The 24,356-nt window shown below is 52.9% G+C and overlaps 9 protein-coding genes across 9 annotated transcripts; 7 read left to right on the plus strand and 2 right to left on the minus strand.

The window, feature by feature from the left end:
* Positions 1–1,155: 1,155 nt before the first annotated feature.
* On the plus strand, positions 1,156–4,040 carry PV07_09295 (uncharacterized protein). The gene is made up of 4 exons (XM_016396541.1): positions 1,156–1,399; positions 1,524–1,889; positions 1,935–2,161; positions 2,208–4,040. The coding sequence occupies exons 1-4, from the start codon at positions 1,364–1,366 to the stop codon at positions 3,877–3,879; spliced, it is 2,301 nt and encodes a 766-aa protein (XP_016246397.1). The 5' UTR covers positions 1,156–1,363; the 3' UTR covers positions 3,880–4,040.
* Positions 4,041–4,224: 184 nt separating this feature from the next.
* On the plus strand, positions 4,225–6,091 carry PV07_09296 (uncharacterized protein). The gene has a single exon (XM_016396542.1). The coding sequence runs from the start codon at positions 4,255–4,257 to the stop codon at positions 6,007–6,009; it is 1,755 nt and encodes a 584-aa protein (XP_016246398.1). The 5' UTR covers positions 4,225–4,254; the 3' UTR covers positions 6,010–6,091.
* Positions 6,092–6,111: 20 nt separating this feature from the next.
* Positions 6,112–7,799, plus strand: PV07_09297 (uncharacterized protein). Its single transcript, XM_016396543.1, has one exon. The coding sequence runs from the start codon at positions 6,301–6,303 to the stop codon at positions 7,702–7,704; it is 1,404 nt and encodes a 467-aa protein (XP_016246399.1). The 5' UTR covers positions 6,112–6,300; the 3' UTR covers positions 7,705–7,799.
* A 144-nt stretch (positions 7,800–7,943) lies between these two features.
* Positions 7,944–9,466, plus strand: PV07_09298 (60S ribosomal protein L36). Its single transcript, XM_016396544.1, has 3 exons — positions 7,944–8,081; positions 8,315–8,497; positions 8,702–9,466. The coding sequence occupies exons 1-3, from the start codon at positions 8,025–8,027 to the stop codon at positions 8,783–8,785; spliced, it is 324 nt and encodes a 107-aa protein (XP_016246400.1). The 5' UTR covers positions 7,944–8,024; the 3' UTR covers positions 8,786–9,466.
* PV07_09299 (uncharacterized protein) lies at positions 9,348–11,250 on the minus strand. The gene has a single exon (XM_016396545.1). It carries the CDS (start codon positions 11,145–11,147, stop codon positions 9,543–9,545), a length of 1,605 nt encoding a protein of 534 aa, XP_016246401.1. The 5' UTR covers positions 11,148–11,250; the 3' UTR covers positions 9,348–9,542.
* Positions 11,251–12,373: 1,123 nt separating this feature from the next.
* PV07_09300 (uncharacterized protein) lies at positions 12,374–13,690 on the plus strand (the record flags this gene model as incomplete). The annotated part of the gene is made up of 1 exon (XM_016396546.1): positions 12,374–13,690. The coding sequence occupies one exon, from the start codon at positions 12,374–12,376 to the stop codon at positions 13,688–13,690; it is 1,317 nt and encodes a 438-aa protein (XP_016246402.1).
* On the minus strand, positions 13,645–14,920 carry PV07_09301 (uncharacterized protein). Its single transcript, XM_016396547.1, has one exon. The coding sequence runs from the start codon at positions 14,649–14,651 to the stop codon at positions 13,893–13,895; it is 759 nt and encodes a 252-aa protein (XP_016246403.1). The 5' UTR covers positions 14,652–14,920; the 3' UTR covers positions 13,645–13,892.
* Positions 14,921–15,578: 658 nt separating this feature from the next.
* PV07_09302 (uncharacterized protein) lies at positions 15,579–17,804 on the plus strand. The gene is made up of 2 exons (XM_016396548.1): positions 15,579–16,197; positions 16,248–17,804. The coding sequence occupies exons 1-2, from the start codon at positions 15,617–15,619 to the stop codon at positions 17,566–17,568; spliced, it is 1,902 nt and encodes a 633-aa protein (XP_016246404.1). The 5' UTR covers positions 15,579–15,616; the 3' UTR covers positions 17,569–17,804.
* Positions 17,805–22,757: 4,953 nt separating this feature from the next.
* Positions 22,758–24,204, plus strand: PV07_09303 (uncharacterized protein). Its single transcript, XM_016396549.1, has 4 exons — positions 22,758–22,954; positions 23,032–23,285; positions 23,367–23,448; positions 23,550–24,204. The coding sequence occupies exons 1-4, from the start codon at positions 22,946–22,948 to the stop codon at positions 24,015–24,017; spliced, it is 813 nt and encodes a 270-aa protein (XP_016246405.1). The 5' UTR covers positions 22,758–22,945; the 3' UTR covers positions 24,018–24,204.
* The last annotated feature ends 152 nt before the right edge of the window (positions 24,205–24,356 follow it).

Raw genomic sequence — 24,356 nt, forward strand, 5'->3', positions numbered from 1 at the left:
ATCACAACGAAGGCATGAATCCTGATGCTGCAGCGCGCAATGGGTGTCGCAGAGCAACCTGGAATGTCTTAGACTCAAACACCCACGACGGCGTGCCTAGGGTCAAAGAAGTCGCAATGATTACCTGTCGAAAATACTCCGGGTTTTCGGATTCGATTCACCGCCAGACAAGCATAACCAAGCAGATGTACCTTCGACAATTTATTTTCAGCCGATTTACATTCTGCAGGACCTCTTTTACAGGGTGTATAACCAGGCGCTCCAAAGCAAGTCCCGTCGTGCATGACTGTCAGAGGGAAAAATAGTGTCCAAGTGACCTGCATTACGTGCCGGCAAAGATCGCCCCATACTCTCTGCTTTCTATGGTGCTAGGGTTAGTTTTCCCACTCACACAGCATGTCACCTTGTATTATACAACTTTTTGACGCTCAGGACCGCTGAAGCTGATAGGTTGAATAGCTCCAAGAAACAGACATCGTATTCAAAGCCGAGATATAGTCTACGACTATGGCCTTCTTGTAACGAGCGATATGAACCACCAGTCTGCTCTTAGCTGAGCCTTCACTTGATCGACCTGGGGCGCAGGTTTCGTACCTGATGATATGAGGATAGGGCAAGATGCCACGGGCGAGGAGAACGTGCTCCGGGGGACGACGGTTGTCCAAAATGTCTATTCAACTGTGGCTGTTCCTTTTATCTGTTGTTGGTGGCCACAGGCTGCCTTATGATGTGGCCATGTCACCGCAAGCTGGTTCTCCTGTGTGAATGGAGCGCTATGGCTCTCATATCATGCCATCACCCTCACCAAGGGGAGGAGGAATGAAAGCTGAACCTGACGCTGCGCGCTGTGAACAATAGCATCGTGATAGAGAAGTGTTCTATAAAGCCGTCGACCGGAAGAAGGATACTTGAACGTAGAGCATTTGTTCCAAGGTCTTCGACATGAATTTTGATCATACGCGTCGTTCCATTGCAGTTTTGACACCGAAAATCAGTGGAGTTTTCAGTAGGGGAGAAAAAGGGGCAAAGTACAAAGCGGCGTCGAACCTCGTCCCGAAGCAGGCAAAATCTGTCGCCGATTTAACTTACCTTGGCGCATGGAACCCTCAGCCCAGCCTCTTCTCCATCAGATTGTATTGCTTTAACCATGTTGACCGCAGCGAACATCTGCTCAAGGTCAAGTTTGACGCGGAAGTGGCCTCCTTCTAGAAACCCTATCTTCGGCCTTCTTCAATGGTCTCACAATATAGTCCCGAAGGCATACACGATGTCTGAACGCCCTGCATACGACCACGACGACTGATGCATTCCACCTGTTTGCTCAAGTTCATTCACGAAAGAGTGCATCCAGCCGACTCCAGAAATGGGTCGGCAGCCTCATATTGCGCGTCTAGCTTTGGTAAGGAATTGCGTTCCGTTATACGCTCTGAACCTTTGAACCCCTCCTTATCTCAACACTTGGGCCACGTTTCGTACTAAACAAACCAGCTGCATTGACATAAGAAACTAATACTTGATCTTAGGGAAGGTCTCCTTTCGGTCCTCCGCTGGAAGATGAGAATGGAGAGTTCATCCTGGGACCAAATGTGCAACGTCGGACAGACCAAAACTATATCCAACAATTCGACGATCGAGGTCATCCAAGAAATCTTGATTCTGAGACATCGAGAAGGCGACTGCTTCGAGCCCAAAATGAAGCTCTGTCCACAGTTGGTGTCGTTGTTCGCAAAGCGCAAATGCAACGGACACGATGGCAATCCATGAACGACATGCAGAGATACCGACTTCTCCTGGACGAACATGCTACTGGTGCTTACTGCGAGATCGTCGAGACTGTTGCCCAAAACGTAGCTACTCACTGGATAGTCAACTTCCGCCGGCGGCTTTTTGTAGGTGGAAAAAATCATCCACCAGGCGGCTGCTAACGTGCCCAGACCTTCAAGTCTTACTTGGGACTGCCAGTTCCTCAGATGCTATTCTCTGAATGGAACATCGTGGGCCCGAGTGCTTTCCTGTTTGCCGGCTTCCTTCCTGGCACAATCGCGAGAATCAGCCAATTGCTCAGAGTCGCGATACTAGAAGATGAGAGAATTTCAAAATCAACGCGTCCGGCTAGGGTTTTTGGCCTAACGAATCTTGGCAGAATACTTCGCTGGTCAAGGTAAGCAATCCGGGGGCGTTGAGTATATCTCACTGACCCTGGGCAGCCTGCAAGTGCTATGGTTTGCCTTCGAATACCCATTCCGTGTCTATTCCGTCTTACAGTCGCTATACCTCATCCCGCTTCATCCAGCGCCGTCCTTGTCTGCCTTCATACCCTTCAGCAGCCAGTCTCCCATTCAGATGTCGTCAGGTGTATCAGACTGGTCTTGGAGAGGCTTGTTCCCATTACTAGTGAATACAATTTCCAGTCCCTTTGCCTTGGCTCTCATCAGAGACCTGGTTGGCAACTATCTCTTTAAAAAGGTCTACGTCATGGTCCGCCAGATAGCGGCCAAGCCTGATCGGCCGGATCGCATATCACTACAAAGTGCCAGAAATCTGAACCTTGAAACCGCATCTCTCGAACTGGAAGAGGCTATTTTTGGTGAATCGGGCGAGATGGGCACCCGGTCCATGAGAGAAACTATTCAGGCAATTATTCCAGCCTCGTTATGGTTTTGGGTCCGGATCATTCAAACACAAAGAGTTCCACTGGCAGTCGAGTTAAGCCCGAATATCGAAAGAGAGTTGCTAGGACGGAGCGCCATGCACTATCGAGCATTATATCGACAAAATCGTGAGCTTGACCTCAGGCGAGCCCCGAGAACCCTTCGAGTCATGGCTATCCGTTCTGCTTTTCACGACTTCGATCTGGATCCGGATCACTCAATGATTGACATATTTGAACTCGCGGACGATGTCAGCTTTTTAGCGTCCAGTACGGCGTCTACCTCGACACCAGACCCACACGACCTTCCACTCTTTACAGAAGCTGTAACAGGCCCCGGCACCGCGAGCGAGTCTCGAGCCGATGCCGAACCCGAAAGTCGGCAAAGAGAGCGCCAATCCGGGGATGGACACATTGAAGAAAATACAAATGATCAAGATCTCCTTGTCTGGGGCGACTCGCACGAAGAAACCGGCGACACTGTCGGTCCTCTCCCATTTTCAGGCAGTCCAGTCGTGGATGGAGAAAGCTTTCAGCCTGCCGTCCCGCTAGAGACACTTCTTGAGCCTGGTCAGCCCAACAACGCAGAATCAGGAGAGTTGCAAACAACTAGTCCTGTTCCAGCCCCACCGGATCCGGGGTCTCCTATCGTTCCAATTCCATCCACGGGCTCTCCTCTCCAGCGAACCCCATCCCCCATCTCCCCTGTTCCGGGCATATCTCGTGCGACGAGTCTACCGCACACAACACCAAGGCCTGTGCGGCGTCCGACAGTCATAGAACAAGATGCGCCGACCATGGGGGACGAGATGCTACAGCGTCGTCAACCGCAATCAAGAGATCCGCGTAATGCAGACGAGAGTCTCTATCGTGTGACTGTCCTTTCAAACCATCCAGCTGAAGCATTTGCACATTATACGACCTCAATCATCCAGTCGATTATCCTGCTCCCGCTTGATATCATGTTCTTCAGGTCACTAGCTCGAGGCTTCCTCTCCCGCCATTCTCCAGATCAACAAATGGCCAGGCCCTCCTCATTGCTTAGCGATGTGTGGCCTGTCACTTCAGGACTGGGAGTGCGAGACCTTTCTATGACGCAAAGACTGCAATTCTGGGGCAATTTCTTCCTCACGATCGGCATGCAAGGCTTGGTAAATTTTGTGATATGGGGAGTCGGTACGCGGGTAACAATGGGACTGGGAGAAGGATTCGGTTGGGGGAATATATGAGGCCTCTCGGAACTGACTTGGTGGGAAGGTGAAAAGTGTTTTGAGCAAAGCAGTCCAAAAGATACCCGGCCACTTGGTCACACAAAAGTCAATTTCGCTTCTTCGAAGTGCTGAAAAGAACCGATTCCCAAAGATCATGATCCGTTCTATGTGTATTGCTGTTAGGTTGCAAATTGTATTACTAGAATTGACTTTTCCATCTTTTGCTTTGTGCTCGTCTTGAAGAGGCGGGAGGCAACAGGACCACCAGGCTGCGAGGCTGATGTCTGGCCAATCAGCCGCTGGAAGGCCTCTCCGCATCAAATTATTGCGCAGTCTCAATTTTCCGATCACATGAACCACCAACCTCGACGCTCTACAGTTTTCTCGTTTGCAATGTCGAAACGGAAGTCGGAAGAACCCTTGGAGGGCATTTTTGCCACGACATCTCCAGCAAGCAAGAAAGCGCGCGTCGAAGATGTTCTTGAAGAGGAGACCGGCGCGAATGGTAGTTTGGATACTTCTGAAAGCCGAAACGCCCAGCCTACAAACGGCGCGAGTGTACCCAAGAGGATAATGGAGGAACAGGAAGAGGAGGAAGAAGTCGAATCAGACGTTGAGGATGACCGGTTACCCTCTGCACCACTGCGACAAAATGCTCCCACAGAAGGCTATGACGATCTTTATCTCGACACCATCAATCGATCCTTGCTCGATTTCGACTTCGAGAAACTCTGCTCCGTTACCCTCTCCAACATTAATGTCTATGCTTGTCTCGTCTGCGGCAAGTATTTCCAAGGCCGAGGTCCAAAGTCACACGCATATCTCCACGCCCTCGAAGTCGACCATCATGTTTTCATCAATATGGAGACCAAGAGAGTCTATGTCTTACCTGAGGGCTATGAGGTGCACAACAAGAGTTTGGATGATATCAAGTACGTGGTGGATCCAAAATACACGGAAGAGGAGGTCAGAATGCTGGACAAGAATCCGAAGGAGTCAACAGACCTTGCCCACAAGAGATACAGGCCGGGATTCATGGGAATGAACAACATTAAAGCCAACGACTACCTTAATGTCGTTGTGCAGGCGTTGGCACATGTTTCACCCTTAAGGGACTTCTTCCTTCTGCAGGCATTCCCTCACACAGCGTCGCAGTTGCCGGTACGCTTCAGCACTCTGGTTCGCAAACTCTGGAACCCCCGCGCGTTTCGATCTCACGTGTCGCCGCATGAACTGTTGCAAGAGATTGCCCTGCGGTCGTCCAAGAGATTTACTTTGACACAACAATCGGATCCTGTGGACCTGCTTGCCTGGCTCCTCAACAATCTGCACAGCACGCTAGGAGGGTCACGCAAGGCGCTGTCATCCCCGATATACAAGTGTTTCCAAGGCAAACTGCGGGTGGAATCACAAGAAATCACTGCAAAATCTGATGCCATGGGTGATCGGCTGAGGTTCGAGGAGTCATCCAACATCAAGACGGACATGCATCCGTTCCTCATCTTGACGCTAGATCTGCCTCCAGTGCCTCTGTTTCGAGATGCTGTCGAATCCAAGAATATTATCCCCCAAGTCCCTCTCATCAACCTATTACAAAAGTATAACGGGTTAAGCGCTATGGAAAGAGCGGCTCATCGACTTCGACATCGACTTCTACACCCGCTCCCGCCCTACCTTTTATTTCACATCAAGCGGTTCAGTCAGAACAAATTCGTTTCCGAGAGGAATCCAACTATTGTGACATTTCCTTCTCCTCGCGGGCTGGACATGTCACCCTACGTCGAACCTAATCCGGCAATCCACCCACCCGGTGAGCCGATCCTTTACGACATGGTTGCAAACATTATTTTGGACACGACCTCAATTTCGAGTGCTGGCGGCGAAGACACCAATGCCGCCGACGCGGCGAACAAAGCCGTTGGCGCGGAGGGTCAGAAAGTGGCTTGGAAGGTTCAACTCCGAGACAAGGCTGTTGCGTATGCTCAGCGAACTGATCTTCCGGAATGGCTGGAAATTCAAGATCTGTGGGTTGAACGAGCGGAATCCGAGACTCTTTTCACAAGAGAGAGCTACTTGATGGTGTGGGAACGCAGGAGAGAAAAGAAGAAGGCCAAGCAAACGAACGGAGTGAAAGCAGCGCAAGGCTGAAGTCGTAGCAGTCTTTACTTGAGATCGTATCAACTCCAAGTTCTGATCTTATCCCAAGGAGAAAGACATGTCCTAAACCCACTGCCCATGGTTGTTGTAGACATTGCGTCGCCAGCAAGGAGATCCGCACTTTCGTGATCTGTAGTGGAGCTTTCGAACGGCGATCCAGTCTAGTTCTTATCATGCCCATCTACGGAACATCCACTCCAGCTTTTATTAAAGCTCATCGATGTACCTCGTACGGAGTATCCCGTTTGCTCAACCCTCAAGCTGTCGACGTGGTTGGAAGTCATGAAGCTAGTCCAAAGCTTCGCCATAGCATTGCTCCCAGTCTATGCATCCCTCTCCCATGCTCTCGTCACCGCGGGGGGCAGTGAAAAGCTAGCGCAGCAGCATCAGCAACAAGCAATACAGCAGCAGCCGTCTTGGGCTCTAGGACCGGACGCTGTCGACCATGGAAAGCTCTCCGATGTGATTGCTGCTTCGCCTTTGTTGTCCCTGCATCGGGCCATCTGCGAAATCGAGTCGATCACGGACAATGAAGCCGCGGTGGGGAAACTCCTCGTTTCAGTACTTGAAGCGCACAATTTCACGGTGCTTACGCAGAGTGTGCCGCCGCCCGCAGCGGATTCGACGAGCAACGCGAAGGAGAGATTCAATATCTATGCGTACCCGGATGTTGCGAAGTATGGAGGCTCCGCCCCGGCGTCTGATGCGGAACGCAGCCAGCCCAAAGTCCTCCTGTCCTCGCACATTGACACGGTCCCGCCACATATCCCGTATTCGCTGTCTCTTCCCAGCGAGGGAGATGAGACTGTTTCCACGACGTCGTTCTCGCGCAGGGACATACTCATCTCCGGTCGCGGGACGGTCGACGACAAAGCTTGCGTGGCCGTCCAAGTCCAAGCCGCTTTGGACCTGCTCTCGGACCCCGCCGTGACTACGACCTTCTCCCCTTCTGACATTGCCCTGCTGTTTGTGGTGGGCGAGGAAAAGAGGGGGGACGGGATGCGTCACTTCTCCTCGTCGCAGCTCTACAACCACACCCGCGACAACTACAAAGCCATCCTCTTCGGCGAACCTACAGAGGGTAAACTGGCCACCGGCCACAAGGGGATTGAAATGCTTTCTCTCCGCGCCCGCGGCAAGGCGGCGCATTCCGGCTATCCGTGGCTGGGGAGGAGTGCAAATAGCATGATCTTGCCCGCGCTTGTGGTTCTGGATAAGTTGGGAGATACACCCGAGGAGGACGGTGGACTGCCCCGGAGTGACAAGTACGGGAAATCTACGGTGAACGTTGGGTTTATGCAGGGAGGCGTGGCGGGCAATGTTGTTCCCGAGTTTGCCATGGCCGACGTGACCTTCAGGCTTGCAGGAGGAACCGTCCCAGATGTCCGCAGGATTGTCACGGACGCGGTGCGGAAGGTCGACCCTGAGGCACTGCTGGACTTGCAGTTCTCCCAAGGATATGGGCCCGTGCCGTTGGACGCGGATGTGGATGGATTCGAGACGATCACTGTGAATTATGGGACGGATGTGCCGAACCTGGACGTTGCGGAAGGGGTAAAGAAGTACCTCTATGGGCCTGGGAGCATTCTTGTCGCGCATGGCAAGGATGAGGGGCTGACAGTGGGGGATATGGAGGAGGCACTGGAAGGCTACAAGAGGTTGGTGAGGCATGCGTTGAAATTGTAAATTCCTACAAGAGTTATTTGAGAGACCTGGGGTCGGGCTTTCAATGGAAGGTCTGGAAGATCCAAATAGTTGCAGACACAATGATATAACATTTGGGCATATGAGTGCGAAACAGCAAGTAGAGCCTCTCGAGGCGCGAAGCCAGAAATGCCAAGACCGCACCGCGCCATACCTGATTCGGAGCCCACAATTCGGCAAACTTTCCGCCCTCTTTGGATGCGAAAAGTTGCAACTGCGGCCGGGAATTTGACACACCCACGAACCTCATTGTCTTGCTTATTCCTCAGTTTCGCTTTCGCCAACGCATCAGACCGTTCAAGATGGCGAAAGAACGCACTGAGAAGTCCGGCATCATTGTCGGCTTGAACAAGGGCCATGTGAGTTTCTCCTCCCAGGAATCCGAGTGCCTTCCGCCGGGTCCCCTTCCTCCAATCGAAAAATATCGCACACGGGTGTTTCCAACAGATGATGAGGAGGATGATGATGGGATGAAGGGCAAATAGAATGCTGGCTTCCTTGCCTCCTTCAGTTTCCGTCCAACCATCCCGTCATTACAGCCATCCGCAAACAAGCAAGCAACTAACATGTCTTTTTCTCTTCGCTTTTCTAGAAAGTCACACCCATCGACAACAAGCCTCGAATCTCCCGGCGCAAGGGCTCGCTCAGCAAACGCACCGCCTTCGTCCGCGAAATCGTCAAGGAAGTCGCCGGCCTGGCACCGTACGAGCGCCGCGTGATCGAATTGTTGAGGAACAGCAAGGACAAGCGTGCGAGAAAGCTGGCCAAGAAGAGGGTACGTTTCGACATACAATACAATCCCCGCTAATCGCTCCGCATACACATACTCCTCTCTCGCCCTTTGCCTCTCGCCTTGGAATCTAGTCTTGCGCTACGGTTCCACTGATCAGAGCGTTGGGCGGGAAGCAGTGTGAAAAGCGAGGATGAAATTAAATAAAACGTTACTCGAAAGAGACTAACATCTTGCGTCATCAAATAGCTCGGTACATTCGGCCGTGCGAAGAGAAAGGTCGACGAGTTGCAGCGCGTCATTGCCGAGGCCAGAAGAACTGGTGCCCATTAAACATCGCCAAAAATCTCTACCCCGGCTTTACGATTGGGCATTGCTTTTGACGATGGAGATGGAGATGGGAGAGGCATGAGGTGATTGAGTGGAGCTGAACGGGAACGGGCTTGAGACAAAAAGCTCTCGAACCTGCAGGGGGGAGACCATGAGGTGGTTTTCTTGAACCTTCGCGACAGTCAAGTTGAAGCGAAGAATGATACTGGGGAGGTGGGCGAGCAAAAAGCATCTTGTGGCGCTGCTGTTTAAACATGGAAACCTGTCCCTCGGGCCTGGCTGGCTAGCCAGCTAGCAAGGTCAAGGTGCAAGACCCTGGAACGACTTGCGGGTGGACGACATCTTGAGCTTGGAGCAGAATACGAAAAAAGGAAAGTACACTCTCCGGGGAATGGGCAGGAAAATTGCTCGCTTTGTCGTGTTGTTTACGCTCAGCAGAGAAAAGTGGCCCTGCCTGGCTTGCTTGCTACGTTCTTTGTAGGGCTGCTGCGGGCAACCGTGTCTCAGCAACGACCAACACCAGCGAGAACAATGAAACCAATGAACTGAACCAACGCCTGAAAACCCCATCCTTGTCCTCGTCGTGAACACCAGCAACCTGTTGGCGTACTTATTGGCTCGCCTATTCGTTGATATCTATCTGTATACAGAGGCTACTTGGAGACCCGCCCCCCGGTTTCCGACCCATGTTACGCTCCCTCCGGTCACATTCTCTCCCACATTGAAGCAGGCCATTGCATTCGAGATTTCTCCTTCTTTTTTAACGGATACTTACCTCGACTTCATCCTCGTCCTCAAAGCCGACCTCCTCGACCGTGCTCTCCGCGTCCAGCCTCTCGCCGTCGAAGATCAGCCACGGCGTCTTTGCCTCATCCACCTTCCTCGTCGCCGCATACCCGCGCATGATCTTGCCGATCGTCGTGTGCGGCCGCACCCGCAGCTGCATGGGCTCCAGGTCCTTGCTGACCAGCCGGATCACGATGGCGCCTTTGTCTCTTTCTGCCGCCGCCGCCGCCGCTGCCGGTGTTTCTGATGCGGCTGCGGCTGCGTTTGCGGCGTCCTCGTCCTCCTGCTCTTCCGGGTCTCCGTCCTCGTCTTCTCCGTCGGCGGCGGCCGTAGAGGAGATTTGCGGTCGCTGTCGTTGTTGACGACGCTCCTTGTCGCGCAGCCTCTGCTCGTAGATCTCCGGCGTCATGGCTTCGAGCATGATGTTTCCTCCGCTCGGATCCTTGGTGCTGCTAGAGTCGTATCCATCATCATCACCACCACCACCACCATCCTCATCCCCATCCTCGATGCCCAGGCTGAGACTTCGCGGCCGCTGCTGCTGGCGATGGTAATCCTTCTTTAAGCCGCGGATGATGCCGCGCATCGTCGTCGAGTCGAACAGTCTCGTCCCTTTCCAGGTGAAGAAGACCTGCCTGGTGACGGATTCTTCGAGGTCGAATTTCCGGCACCAGAACTCCTTGACCTGTTTCAGGGACTGCGATGCCTTGCGCCTGACGATCAGCGATTTGGCGCCCGGGATGTCGGACTGGATCAGAATCTTGACTTCTGGGTCGTTCTCTTGGTCCGGGTTCGGCGTCCGTCTGGCTGATGCCACGCCGAAGTCTTGGATCGAGTTGGACGAGGCTGGCCGACTGTCACGCTGTGCTCGCACCACGGAGGGCGACCTTGGATCGGCGGTTTCCAGGGCTATCGAAGATCCTCTATCAGGCGGTGTGCTGGACCTCTGAACCGTTTGGCCGTCCTGCCGCTGCAGTCGCGCCTTTTCACGGGCCTTCTGCTTGAGGAGGCGTAGGTATTCGTCCTCCTCTTCCGAGTCCCTTTCGTCCAAAACCTCATCCGCCTTTGATTTTCTGGGACTCATGACCAGATCGTCGTCCTCGGTCTCTTCTTCGTCCCCGCCATCGAGAGTTATGGTGGTGTTCTTCACATCAGCCTTACCCCGTGGTGACTGACGTGTTCTAGTGGATGCATCCAGCCCATCGCTCAAACCCTTGCGTTTCATCGGCGTGCTGCGCGTCACAGGCTTTTCGCGAACCCCATCCTCCTCCTTCTTTTTCTTCCTGCTGTGCTCCGCCTCGCTGCCCGAAGCACTCTCAACGTCCCGTTCTTCTCCCGGGGATAATCGCCGTCTCTTCAAATCGTGCCTATCATCGCTCTTTTCCTTGCCACCACCACGGGCTTTGGTCTTTGCGGCCTTCCTCTCCCGTTCCGCCCGCTCCGCTCGCACGATGTCCTCATAGTCGACATTGCGGCCGAAGATTGACCCGCCGTCGGTTGCCAAAGGCGAATTCGCAGCCGGGGGTGCAATCCATGCCGACTTGCTGAATAGGGGCCGTTTCACGCCGCCGCTAGTCATGCTTAGGAGGAGGAGGAGGAGGAGGAGGAGGATGAGGAGGCTCGAGAAATCCCTTTATCGTCCGGAAGCACTCTCTGGCGCGATCGCGGGGAGTGGGAAAAATAAATGGGAATCTTCGAGGCGAGCGTTTTCGGGGGTCGCGCGGGGCAGCCTTGTCTGCAAAACAGTAGCGACTGCTGTCTGTACGCTTAACTATATTCGGCAAAGCCCAGCCTTGCTCCTGTAATGCTCGCTCATTGCGTTTTGTCCAGAGGAAAACAGACAGCCTGATAAGAGCCAAAGAGCTCCTACTTCGTGCAAGGGTGATGAGATAACTATGCCCATCAGCGAGTGTCGCAATCCAGCTGGCACCGAATATCTCCGGACTCAAGCCGGCCTTGGTCTATTTTCTAGGAGACCCGCTTTGGGTCTGTTCTACGTAGTATCCAAGGGCTATTCTATGTCCATTCCCCCATCTGTGAGTGCACCGGACCAAGGAGCTGGCATCCTTGGTCATCCGATTGTTCGCTGTCGCTAGCTTCAGGTTCCAAGCCCGCATCGTCTTCAAGGTCCAGCGTCGGGACAGCTATCATATTGCTCTGAAACTGTACCTCGTGATTGAAGGCTCTCGACACGCTCCACATCTCGCTTTGCTCTCGTCCTCGTGCATTTTTGGATAACAAGGTCTTCATGCGGTCCCTGAGGCAGGTCCAGGTGCTCGAAAACTCGTGGATGTTCGCCCTCTTCTTCGGCACTCAATGGGGCGCAGCCAGCGTCACAGGTGTATTTACCTGGATCGAAAGCCGCCACCACCACCACTACTCAGTATCAGGGGCTGTGGCGAGCTCTCTCGGTCAAGGGCTCCCCCTTCTTTCCCCAACCTTGGTTGCGTTGTATCAGGATTGATCCTCAGCCTCGCAAGGCTGGACTGAGTGCATCTTGGGACGAATGACGTATGCGGGGTTGTGGATTGGATGCCATTCCACCGAGCAACTTCCTGGGGAAACCACTTGATGATGTTGATCAAAACCCAATCATAAAACACCTTCCCCAAGTTGATTGCATCTCCTCCGCCAGTCGCCCATCTCGCCTGAGGATGATGTGGCTCTCTCCACCGGGAAGCCTCCGTGGAGTGCCTGGAGGCGTAATCCCCCTCCGACCTCGATAGTCGAACGATCTTCGCACATAATCTGCTGCCCGCTTTCTCTTACCATACTTCAAAGCTTTGCTAGGGGACAACGGACGCAATGGCAGGGTCACAGCCAAACGGCACATACACCGCCGCGGGCCGCAGACCCAGGCACATCATCATCGTAGGCGGTTCGCTCGGAGGCCTCTTCACGGGCGTGGCACTCAAGCAGCATGGCTATGACACGACAATCCTGGAGCGCAACCCGACCAATCTACTAGAGAACCAAGGCGCTGGTATTGTCGCGGGCGGCGATACCCTCGCCTTCTTCGAGCGTTACGACCGCTGCAAGCGGCCCGTGGCTGTGACATCCCAGAAGCGAATGTACCTTGACCAGTCGGGCGAGGTCGTCCACGAGGAGGTCATGAAGCAGACCATGACAAGTTGGGACTTGTGCTATTACATGCTCCGCGCCAACTATGACCACCAGCAGAGCGGGTACTGCAAGGTGCCCGGACCCCAGCCCGGCGACGGCAAGATCGATTATAGGTACGGCTGTACAGTGACGGGTTTTCAGGAAGAAGGCGATCAAATAAGGGTGTTTTACGACAAGACCGACGGCGGAAAGGAGTCTGTCGTGGGGGACATGCTCGTCGGCGCGGATGGGCCGAGTTCGAGCGTCCGGAAGATATTGTGTCCCGAAGTCGAGCGAAAATATGCGGGTTACTGCGTGATAAGGGGCACAGTGCCTGAGAACGAAGCGTCTGAGGAAGCCAGGAAGGCGTTCGTGGAGAGGTTCACTTTCTTCCACGCTCCAGGAATACAAAACCTAACTTACACCATACCTGGGATTGACGGCGCAATGGAGCCAGGAAAGCGGCTGCTGAATTTCGTCTGGTACACGAACTTTCCTGAAGGCGAGGAGGAGCTTGAAAAGGTCATGACCGATAAGGATGGTAAGAGGAGGCGACTGACCATCCCGCCCGGGACGATGCGACCAGAGGCTTGGGAGATGGTCAAACAACGTGGGCGAGACCGTCTCCCACCGCAGATGTCCGAAATGGTCGAGAAGACCAAGCAGCCCTTTGTGCAGTGCATCACTGACGTGATCACCCCCACCAATGACTTCTACGGTGGTAAGGTTGTGCTTATTGGAGATGCACTCGCCGGGTTCAGGCCGCACACAGTCGCTAGCACAAGCCAAGCGGCGTTCGACGTCCTCATGCTGGTAGAGTATCTTGAGACGGGCGATCATGCGGAGTTCGTGCGAAGGACCATGGAGTATGCACGCTTGATCCAGAAAAGGGGTATGAACATTGGGGACAGAAGCCAGTTCGAGAAGCTCCCGTTGAGAGAATACGTCGAGGACCGGAATATGATGTCGATAAAGAGGGAAGACCTGGAATTCCCGGAATGGACGCAAGTTAGAGTATAGCTTTGCTCATTAGAGGCAGATGTTGAGCCTAAGGAGGGACATTGACGACTCAACACAGACGTGTGGTAGATTTGTTAACTCTCACGTTCGGGAAGCAATGTTAAGCACAAGATATCATTGAAAGTTCGACTCGCCAGCGTTGACACCAGCTGCCTACCTGCTCTCGTCATGATATCGGATTTTGGGGTAGCAAGCTGGTGACTCAGCTTCGTGGCCGTAGTCCAGAACGACGAGGCTGTCTAGGTTCAGTCGTTGGTTCAGACTTCGTGATTGACACGTCTTCGGCGGCGGCCAGCGTTGTTCTCTCTGTGGATTTCTTCGCGACCTTCGTCTTCACGTCCCGCTTGTTCTGGGTTAGGGTCGGAGCCCTTGCAGCCCTGCCTGGCACATTCCCACCAGCAAGCATCTGGACGATTGCTTCGATCCGTTTAGCCCGATTTTGAGGCGAAGCTGTTTGCACGCGCCAGAGTACAGCATACCGCTCTGTCTTGCCCAGGCCTTCGAAGAATGACGACGCCACAGGCACGGCAGCGAGGGCGGCGGCAAGATCGTCCGACAAAGCCATCGTCGCCGGTCCGTCGTACGCACGCTCCCAACGGCCGTCCGCTTTGGCGGTGTCGACCGCGGCAATACCTGCCGGACGCATTCTGCCTTCCTGGTCCAACCTCGCCACTGTGTTCACATTCTTCCGGGACCAGACACTCTTCGACCGGCGCGGCGTGTATCGGACCAACCACCAGTCCTCATCGACGCCGTTGGCTCGACCGTCGATCCATCCAAAACACAGCGCGACCTCGACCGCCTCGGCAGCCGAGATGGACGGCACGCCCGCCGATTTCTTTGCAAGCTTAAGGTAGCATCCGGGCGCGGTCGTGTGCTCGCGGTCAAGGAAAGCCTCAAAATGTTGGGCGCCGGGAAAAGTGTGAATGGGCAGGTCGGTGGGGAGTGGCTTAGATGACATGATAGAACCCCAATGCTGAGCAACAGGGGATTTTTGTCGGGCCTTCAAGTCGCAGGGCGTCAGAATCCTCTCTGAGATGTGACAACCAAAGGATCACAGTGTCGCTGCGACCCGGACGAAAGAGCGTGGATGAACGGTTGCAAGCATATACCGAGCTCCAGGACGCGTTTTCTGAGGCTTCAATTCGTCCAGATAGCCAAAAACAGCATTATCCACGAGATACGACGCGTATTTTGCTGCGCCATGTCCAAATACGAAACTGATCCTGTGCATATGGACTTGGTCGTGAAGCGAATGAAGCTCTACAGCGGGGGAACCTGCTCGGCGCCAAGACAAGGTAAAGTCACGTCGAGTTCACCCTCCTTCGGGACGGGGGTGATGCCGCCCTGTGCTCACCCCGGTCGTGCGCGAGCCAGAGTTACCACCAAAATGAGGCAGTTTTTGGGGGCTGAGACCTTTCCATCTCTGCCTGTCGGCCACGCCTCGCTACCACCATACCATCACTGAACCGTTTATGACACTCGCCTTTCCAGCCTTTTCCCTAATCCATCATTGTCACGAGCTGATACAGGAAGGACAAAAGCTGCAAGATGCGAGATTGTCGCTATCTGTACATAAGCGAGATGTCGTTGGCCAGTTGCCGATCACCCTCTGCCCACCTCCAGATTCTCGGAGGCTTCCAGCGTTTTATTGCTGCGACTCTGGACTTGACCTGGTTAGCCGATAGCCTGCAGAATACGAGGCAGTGTCTCAAACCTTGTTCCAGTCGCTTAAGTCGGGACAGCATGCCTCATGTAACGGAGCGAAAGCTGGGCAGACGCCTTCTGCTGTTAGGCTGAACAAGTGACTATGCTGGCCTCCGGAATAATCAGCTTGCAGCAGCTAGTGTGCTTTCAGAAGCCCATCGGCGGCTCTAGAGCTCAGACTCGGCACGAAAGCTGCTCAGCCTAATCGCGCATGAGTATATGACAAAGTGTGCTGCCCTTGAGGGACTGCACCATTCCTGGCAGCCTTTTCTATCATTGTTCAATATGCATCGAAAACCTGTGCCCGCCAGACCAGCAGCTGTCTTCGGGCCTGACACTGCAATTACAGGCTCTCTGAACAGCTCCAGTGTTGCAACGAGTACTCCGCCCGTTGTCAAAGATGACCGTCCGCAATCCAAAACGGCCAGTCCCGAGCTTCGCGGGCCGATATGGCGTACCCGTGCTACTATCACGATGTGTCTCGCCCTTGCGGCTGGTACACTGCTTGCGACCGCCCATCACCTTGTTTATGCATACTACAGTGGGAGAGCCGTTCAGAATTCCATTGGCCAGCAATGGATCAACCGCATAGGCACGGCGTTTGCATTTCTGGTCAAAACTGCTCTGGTTATTGCTGTGGGCTCAGCCTATGTTCAGAGACAATGGTATAAACTTGGGACGAGGTCTTATCGCATCGCACAGGTCGACGTGCTGTTCGGCGTGCTTGGTGACGCAACACTATTTCTGTCAGGACTATGGTTCGAAAATGGTCTTTTGGGCCTCCTTGCTCTATCTTGCTGGTGAGTGCACCTTGATCATTCACTATTTTCTCAACTTCTAACAATAGCAGGCTCCTACCATTTGCTGCGATTGTTACCCCAGGAACTCTGACTGTGGATCTAACTCCACAAGTGGATATGCATCCAGTTCAGGTTGCGCAACATCAATTCAACTACTCAACGTACGCCATTACGCAAAGCATAGGGAACACGTATCATAGCGCCAGCACCGAAGTCAGCCGTATCGCGATCGCCACCGCAACATCAGGACAGGTTCTATCAATCCCAAGTCACTACCAGAACGAGTCATATACTCTTAATTTCTTCGGCCCTGCTGTCGACTGTTTCCGTAACAGCACGATTCTGTCACAGATGGAGAATTCGTGGGCCACGAACGGGACAATGAACGAAAACAAACTTGTGTTTGCGTCGTGGGTACCGAGCGATGAAGCGCATGCGGGACCGCCATGGGATTTCGAGTCGAATGAGGCTTATGAGACAGTCGATAACACAAACAATATGGGCGGCGTAGCTCCTGATTATCTGACACCAACGTTCCCTTTACGTCTCTTCCTCTTCGCCAGCGACGGTCTGAGACCAGAAAGCACCACTGAGAGTGTCACTGAATGTGTTCTTCACAACGCTTCATACACTGTCGATTTCGACTTCACCTGGCCCAATCAGGATGTTCGACTACGGCAGCTAGCGCTCAAGGAAACGATTATTACCGATGATGATCAGGACCTGATGAGCGTCGCAGGAAGTTACGTTTTGTCCTACAGCGACCCGTACCTATCGAACCGACGACTCTCATATAAAGCAATCATGGACGCCTTTGGATCTATATTCGTGGGTGAAGCCACCTACTCTCATTACGGTGTTACCATACCCAGCGGAGGAAGCCGTTACTCGCAAACAGCCGTCGACTGGACGAACTCTGAGACTATACAACGATCGCTCGAAGGTCTGTTCCACAACATCACTCTCGGTTTACTGAGCTCGAAGCAGCTTGTCATGAACGATACCGTGGCGCCCTTCGTGAACGTCTCCGTCACAACATATCCGAACAAGTATACCTACGACGCCTTCGATCTCTGGTTGTCCTATGGTATTGCCATCGGCGTGACACTGCTCTGTGTCGCCTTTGGACTCGAGGCCATTGTTCGAAACCAGGCGACGTATAGTAATCGCTTCTCAACCATTTTGAGGACGACCAGAAATTCAGCATTTGACGATCTGGTCGGCGAGAACGATGACGGATCTGATCCGTTGCCAACAAGTATTGGAGAAGCGATATTGTTACACGAGGCAAACAGGCAGAGACAGGGTAGAGAGAAGAAATCTACCGGCACGAAGAGTCCACAGTTTGTGGAGGAACGACTGCTGCCGTAGCGACCATTTATTCAACGATCTTGTGAGCGTTCGTGAATCCCAATCGCTGCCGCGGAAAAGCATTGGCTTCTCATCGGCGACTGTTGATGATAATCTCTTCCACGACATCCAATCTGGTCATCTTCTTGAGCATACCTTCAAACATACTCGAGGGCAGGTGAGAGGGGATAAGCGGTGTTTAAAAGCGGCGCCCATTGGGTGAGGCGCGGGTGAGCTCGGCGTCGAAAAGCCTTTCTCTTGAGCCGCCAAGACGAGAGACGAGCCGACGCCCTGACTACCTAGAAGTAGGTACCTCCTTGTACTTGTACTCGCGACCGACAAACTTATCGTCCATCCTCCCGTTTTGATTAGCCGCTCGCCGCTTTGCTCACCCTCGGCTCACCTGCTGCTTCCTGAGCGATCCCTGAGCACTCCCTGAGTCGTGCCTGAGCCTACGATAGATAGGACCCGTTGAAGATGCTGCGAGATCCCAACTGGGCCCCCCTTGTAATGTGCTTAGACCGGTTAGCTGGGCGGCATCGGGCGACCGATACGGCTCGGTAGTAACCCTTATTGACACGCGATTGGATACGTTACATTTGACAAGCCTAGAGTGAATTGGCCTTGTCATCGTTACCCAACCCCCGTGGGTGCAACCCGTCAGACAAGCTGCTGACACAGTAGATATCATTTAAGGCAAAGCAGAGGGACAGAAGATTATGCTCCACTAATCAGGGGCTCGACCTTCATGTGTGACATCGTATCAGGACCTACGTTACGCGGTAGGGAACTGAGAATTGGAGTAGCTGGATGCTTTTTCTACCCGCATAGTCCTAGTAACAACGGCTCAACGCTCGAGAAAGAAGAAGAAGAGAAAGAGACCACTCCTACCAGACTCGGGGGGGAGACCTAATGTCCTGGGGCCAACAGTATGTTCGTGACACTATGCTCTTCTTTAAGTTTCTCATTTTTGACCCAAGAGGGCTTGGAAAACCGATATTTCCTTCCAGACGAAGAAGCTTTCCATGATGACATAGGCAGGAATGAATGGAGTGGGTAGGTAGATTTGGCGGATCTTTGGACTTTGTGGACACTGGTCTTGTCACTCACTGAGTACAAGCCAGTCTGAACCGGATTCAAGTCGCGATCGCATCGGAGACATGCTCGGTAGTGGCGACTTCGGCGTGTTGCGAAAGGTATTGTTGCTTGGTATCGCCAATCCCTTTTGTCTCATAAACGTCTTGGAGGACTTCGCGAAGCACTTCGCCGTGGCTTCCAAAGTGCTTCGGCTCTGTCCGTGCTACTCGGACTGCGTCGAAGACGCTCGTTGACTTGGCAAATATGATATCCAGCTCTTCCAGCGAACGGTAGGCCGTCTCGGGGTAACAGAGATATACTATGGGAACGGTGACGGCGTTGAAGACGGCAAATATAACGTATGTCCGAGATCCAATGGATGAGAATGCCACAGGTGTGATCATAACCACCACTATTGACAAGTCAGCGGTTCGTGCCTGTGGATCAGGGTCAAAAATAGACTCACTGAAGTTGAAGATCCAGTTGGCCGATGTCGAAAGAGCATTTGCCTGAGCACGGATCTCCAGGGGCACCACTTCGGCCGGATACAGCCACGGTATTCCTAGCCAGCCCAGAGCGAAAAAGCTGTTGAAGACAAACAAAAAGACAGCGGCGACAATACCGGGCTTGGTGCCGCCGATATGCGTCATAACAGCCAGAATTACCATGGACACAGCCATTCCCGCTGAACCTATCATCAACAAAGGCCGACGGCCAAACCTTTCGACCATGAAGATTGCTGGAATGGAAGCCAGAAAGTACTCTGTTCCGTTGCACGCCGCGAGAATGCGCGACATGAACCCGCTCATCCCGATCTCGTTCTGATAAATCGTCGCGGCATAGTAGGTGATAATGTTGATTCCTGTAAGCTGTTGAAGCACCTGGATTCCGTACGCGAGGCTGGTTCGCTGAAAGTGTTTGGAGCGGCCGCCTTTAAAGATTTCCTTCAAGGAGCGCTGGTCAGCTTCAATGGTCGCGATGACGGCTTGTAGTTGGTTGGCCACGTGTGGGTCAGTCTCGGGCACACCATATAACAAGCTCAGGACCTCGAGTGCTTGAGACTCCCTGCCCTTCAGGACCAGCCACCTGGGCGATTCTGGCATCAAGAGGATAATGGCCATGACCACAAGAGAGAAGATCAGCTGGAACAGGATTGGGAAGCGCCAGGCTAGCGAACTTGGCTCCGTGTATGACAAGCCAAAGTCCAACCAGTAACTTAACATGACACCGCTGACAACAATAGAGAGCTCGGCCAAGATGGTTTGACCTCGTCGGTTGGGCTTTGAACACTCGGCTTGCCAAACAGGGACTGTTGAGCTGTTGATGCCGTTTCCAATGCCGCAGATGACTCTGCCAACGATGAAATGGGCAAGAGAGAAGGCCGAACCCTGCAAGACGGCACCGATCACCATCAATCCTGAGCCAACAAAAATGGCTCGGCGTCGTCCGAGAGGATCTCCCAGCCAGAGAATCAGCATTGCTCCAGTGAAACAGCCAAGATTGTAGGATGAGACCGATGTGCCTGCCCAATGTCAGACATGTACCTAATGGTTGACGATGGCCAGGCATTGCCACCCGAGTGAGCCTCCCACCTTGTATCAGCGCCCGATGGTTCTTCTGAGAAGCTGTCATACCAACGGTGCAGTCTGCCGTAGTGCATATTTCTGGGAATGTCTTTGTGAAGGACGGCAAGGTCAACAATCCGCCAACCACACCTTGGTCATAGCCGAACAGCCTGCAAAGTATTCATTAGCATGGTTCAGCAGTCATGACCACCACAGATTTCGCAATCACATCAGATCAATACCGGCAACAACAGCAACCGCCACTTGGAGACCGGTGCCCCGTAGGCCAAAGTATTTCTGTTGAGACTTCCTTTCCGCCATTGTGATCCTGGGCTTATCGTAGCAGTCGAATTGAGGATCTGGAGACTCACAGCGTCTCCCGAGCCACATGAGGCTACTTATAGTTGCGTAACGCTACCCCGAGAAATGAGGCAGTTTACCCGTGGGGATATGATCAGGCACGGGGCACCCTTGCGCTCTGGTTAGTCTAGACCCCTGATGTTAGGAGAACAAGACTGGAGGCGGCGGTGGTCGGAGCAGCTCCTCGGTATCGCTCCGAGAGGCAGGGTATTTCAGCCAAATTGGTTTTGTGGAAAGCTGTCTAAGGACCCATTCAGCTCTTCCAACAGTCTGGAGAAGCCTAGATGTGTCTCGCTGAGTGCACCGTCATTCACATAGTTTTTGTTCTGGCGGAGTGTTCTACAACTTTCCCTACGGAAGCCCTCCGGAAGGCCTCCGACAAGCTCTCCTAACAACCACACATGGCTTCGCCTTTGAATCGTCGCACTGGAATTCTTGATTTGTGGAATCTACAGAGATCATCTGTACAGAAAACCTCGATTCACTACCAGTGAAAGTTGAAGGTTATTAAAGAAGTATTGCGCACACAGAATCACCTCGAGATCAGGACGACCATAGAGACAACAGCAGCGAGATGGCTTCTCAATTTCGATGTCGCTGGGCTCTGTTGAGCCTTTCAGCCATTGCCTCGACCTTCGTTGATGATATTCTATTGCCACGGGACGACTCCGATACTATACGGCACGTAATAACATGCGTCTCGACGACAGGCTCCGAGAATCGGGCACGATCCTGGCTTACAGAGCGGAACGTCCCAGATCTGTCGAGTGTGAAAATCTTCACTTCCTATGAGGAGATGCTCAAGGCTGGAGATTTTGATATTGTCTATGTGTCGACCCCTCATTCTCTACACTATCTCCATGCTAGTACGGCTCTCGACAACAAGAGAAATGTTCTCCTGGAAAAGCCAGCCACAATAAACGTCAAACAATTCGAGAGGCTTGTACAGAAAGCTAAATCACAGAATGTGGTCTTGATGGAGGCAATGTGGACACGATATCTTCCGGCGACGGTATTCTTGCAGCGCGAACTCCTTCCGACAGTTGGACAGGTAAAGCGCATTTTCGCAGATCTGTCAGTTCCGATTGTCTCGGATGATCTCCCGCGATCATCTCGACTGCTCGACAAACGGGCCGGGGCCGGGGCCCTGCTGGATATGGGTGTCTATGCCCTTGCCTGGATTGACATTGCTTCCAACGGCAACCGCTCCAACGAAGTCGTGTACGCAAACACCGTGCCCTATGACACCGGCAAAGAACTCATAGACGACATCAATACCGTCGTGGTTTCGGACGGAGCGTCGGTCGGCATCGTCACAACAAGTCTTTCTCTCGGTGGCTCAAACAAGCATCCAGACAAGCTTGCCGCACCGAAGATCGGTCCAGCTGTCCGGATCGAGGCAGAGAAGGCGCAAATCACCATCCCCTTCATCCTCATCCGTCCGCAGGAGTTCCGAGTCGAATGGTACGATGCAGAGCATCTGGACGAGCAAGGTCACGAGAAGGTCGAAGTCATCAAAAAGCCGGTCGACCGTGGCTGGGGACTCTGGTACCAAGCGGACTTGATTGCGGCAGCTGTTCGTGATAACACTGGTTCTGGACTGGTCATTGACGAGGAAAGGAGCAGGCGTGTGTTAAGCTGGTTAGGAAAAGCGCGTGAGTTGGCTAGTATAACCTACGATGAGGATATAGAGGCACTGTAGGCACGGATGGTGAAATTGACAGCCGTGGAAATTAGCCCACAAACATTATGTGAAGACTGTTCGAATTAAATTCATCTCGATGATGCTACCTTGTAGTCCTACGCAGAGAAAACTTATGAGAAGTGCCTCTTGCTGTTGTCTTCCGTCTTCCAAACAGTTCCATGGAGAGCAAAATATAAGGTGACCGATAGTGCTAACATCATCGAAGGTCACGACTACGCTGTTTTATGCGATCTTAATCTTGGGCAGGATATTTTTCTTCGTCGGCATCCCGTCCGTTTCGAGGGCGCACAGTAGGCTCTCCTCTCGAAGCATGCCAGGTGGCACTAGTGGGCCAGAGCTAAGGCGTTCAACTGCTCTTATATATAATATACCAATGGGAAACGTACCGCGGAGCTGCTCCGACAAAGTCAAAAGGCGATCTACGCCACTCGTGGCCTTGCCACCTTAAGGCCCGGCCGCGCACCCGCTACGCAAAATTCGGCTGCGAGAAGTGACGGAAAATTCGACACGAGAGTTGGCTCGAGTGGGTGTGTCTTCCAAGTTAAAAAGGAAACGTCATTGAAAGTAAGTGTGTCCTCAAAGTCCCGTACGAGGGAAGATATCTCGACTCTGTACCTAGCTATATATCGAACCACGAGATTTGAAAACCTGCTTATTTCAACGGACCTCTATCATCATCAATCAACCGACTATGGAGCAGGTAAGGGAAACCAAAGGCAAAACTCACGTTGCCCACCGTCGCCGTCACAGCTCTCTGACACGTAAACCTCGGGACAGTTCTCGTTAAAGGGGAAAACCGCTGTCTTGACCGGCGCAGCACGCGGCCTGGGATTTGCATTTGCTGAGGCTCTTGCTGAAGCGGGTGCCAACATTGCTGTTTTGGACCTTGCCAGTCCTGGGGAACGGCTAGCAATACTCCAGACGAAATATGGTGTCAAATCTGAATACTACCAGACCGACGTCACGAATCGTGAGAATGTCACTGAGGTCATCGAGAGGATCGAACAGGACTTTGGATCGGTAGATATTAAGTAAGTGCCGGGCGAGATTCTTGAATTGAAACCGATCCAGACAGCCTTACACTCATGCTAACGATGATTTTTTTTGGACAGCGTTAACGCTGCTGGTGTGGTGACCGACGAAACATTCTTAACCACCTCCGACAAGAATATAAGTTCAACGTTTGCAGTCAACGTGCGTTCGTCTACCCCCTCGCCTGACGTTGTGTATCTGCGCAACTTTGGTCTTCACTGTGTTTAAGGCTCGCACAGGACTAACTTTCAGCCGGAGTTTAGTTCGTCGGGTCATTTCTCGTCGCGCAGGCCTGCGCAAATGCTATGGTCCGCAAATGGGAGAAGATGGGCAAACCGGCGCCGAGCGACTCGCCACCGATCGGTTCCATCGTCTTTGTCGCCAGCGTAGCAACACACATCAGCACCGCGGTGCAGAATATCAGCTGCTATATTGCCTCCAAAGCCGCCGTGAGAGGTCTGGTCAAGCCGATGGCCATGGAACTTGCGCAATATGGCATTCGAGTGAATTCTCTTTCTCCGGGACCTATGAGGACCGACATGATGAGACAAGTTGAACAACAGCAACCAGATCTGGTGAAGCAGTTTAACAAGGAGTCGATGTTTGGGCGGGTGGGGAACCCCGACGAGTTGAAACCTGCCATTCTCTTTCTGTGTTGTAGCGGTTGGACGACTGGACAGGATCTGCTGGTCGATGGCGGTGTGAGCTCCTGGAAGCATCCGGCTTTTTAGGAGATTGATCAAAAACGGTTCAATCGGCACAGCGGCTGTGATGATGTGAACTATAGGCTTATTTATATCTCTACAGGACCACAAATGCCTGTTCGAAGAGTCTATTGATGTGAAGCTTTGACTTGCTTCACTACCGGCCAAATAGTATGGAGAACCAAGCCCTCAACTCGAGGAACTATATTCTGGACCTGCTTCATCTGTTCATATCGACACCAACAACCCGTGCGTTTGAACGTTGCCCATCTTAGAGCCTGCAAAGATCAAAGTGTACACAGGTAGGATGACCATAATTATCGCTCACATTGATTCCAGCTATCACGACCGAGGGATGATGCGCTC

Source organism: Cladophialophora immunda (genome assembly GCF_000835495.1).
Source record: "Cladophialophora immunda strain CBS 83496 unplaced genomic scaffold supercont1.5, whole genome shotgun sequence".
Lineage (NCBI taxonomy): Eukaryota > Fungi > Ascomycota > Eurotiomycetes > Chaetothyriales > Herpotrichiellaceae > Cladophialophora > Cladophialophora immunda.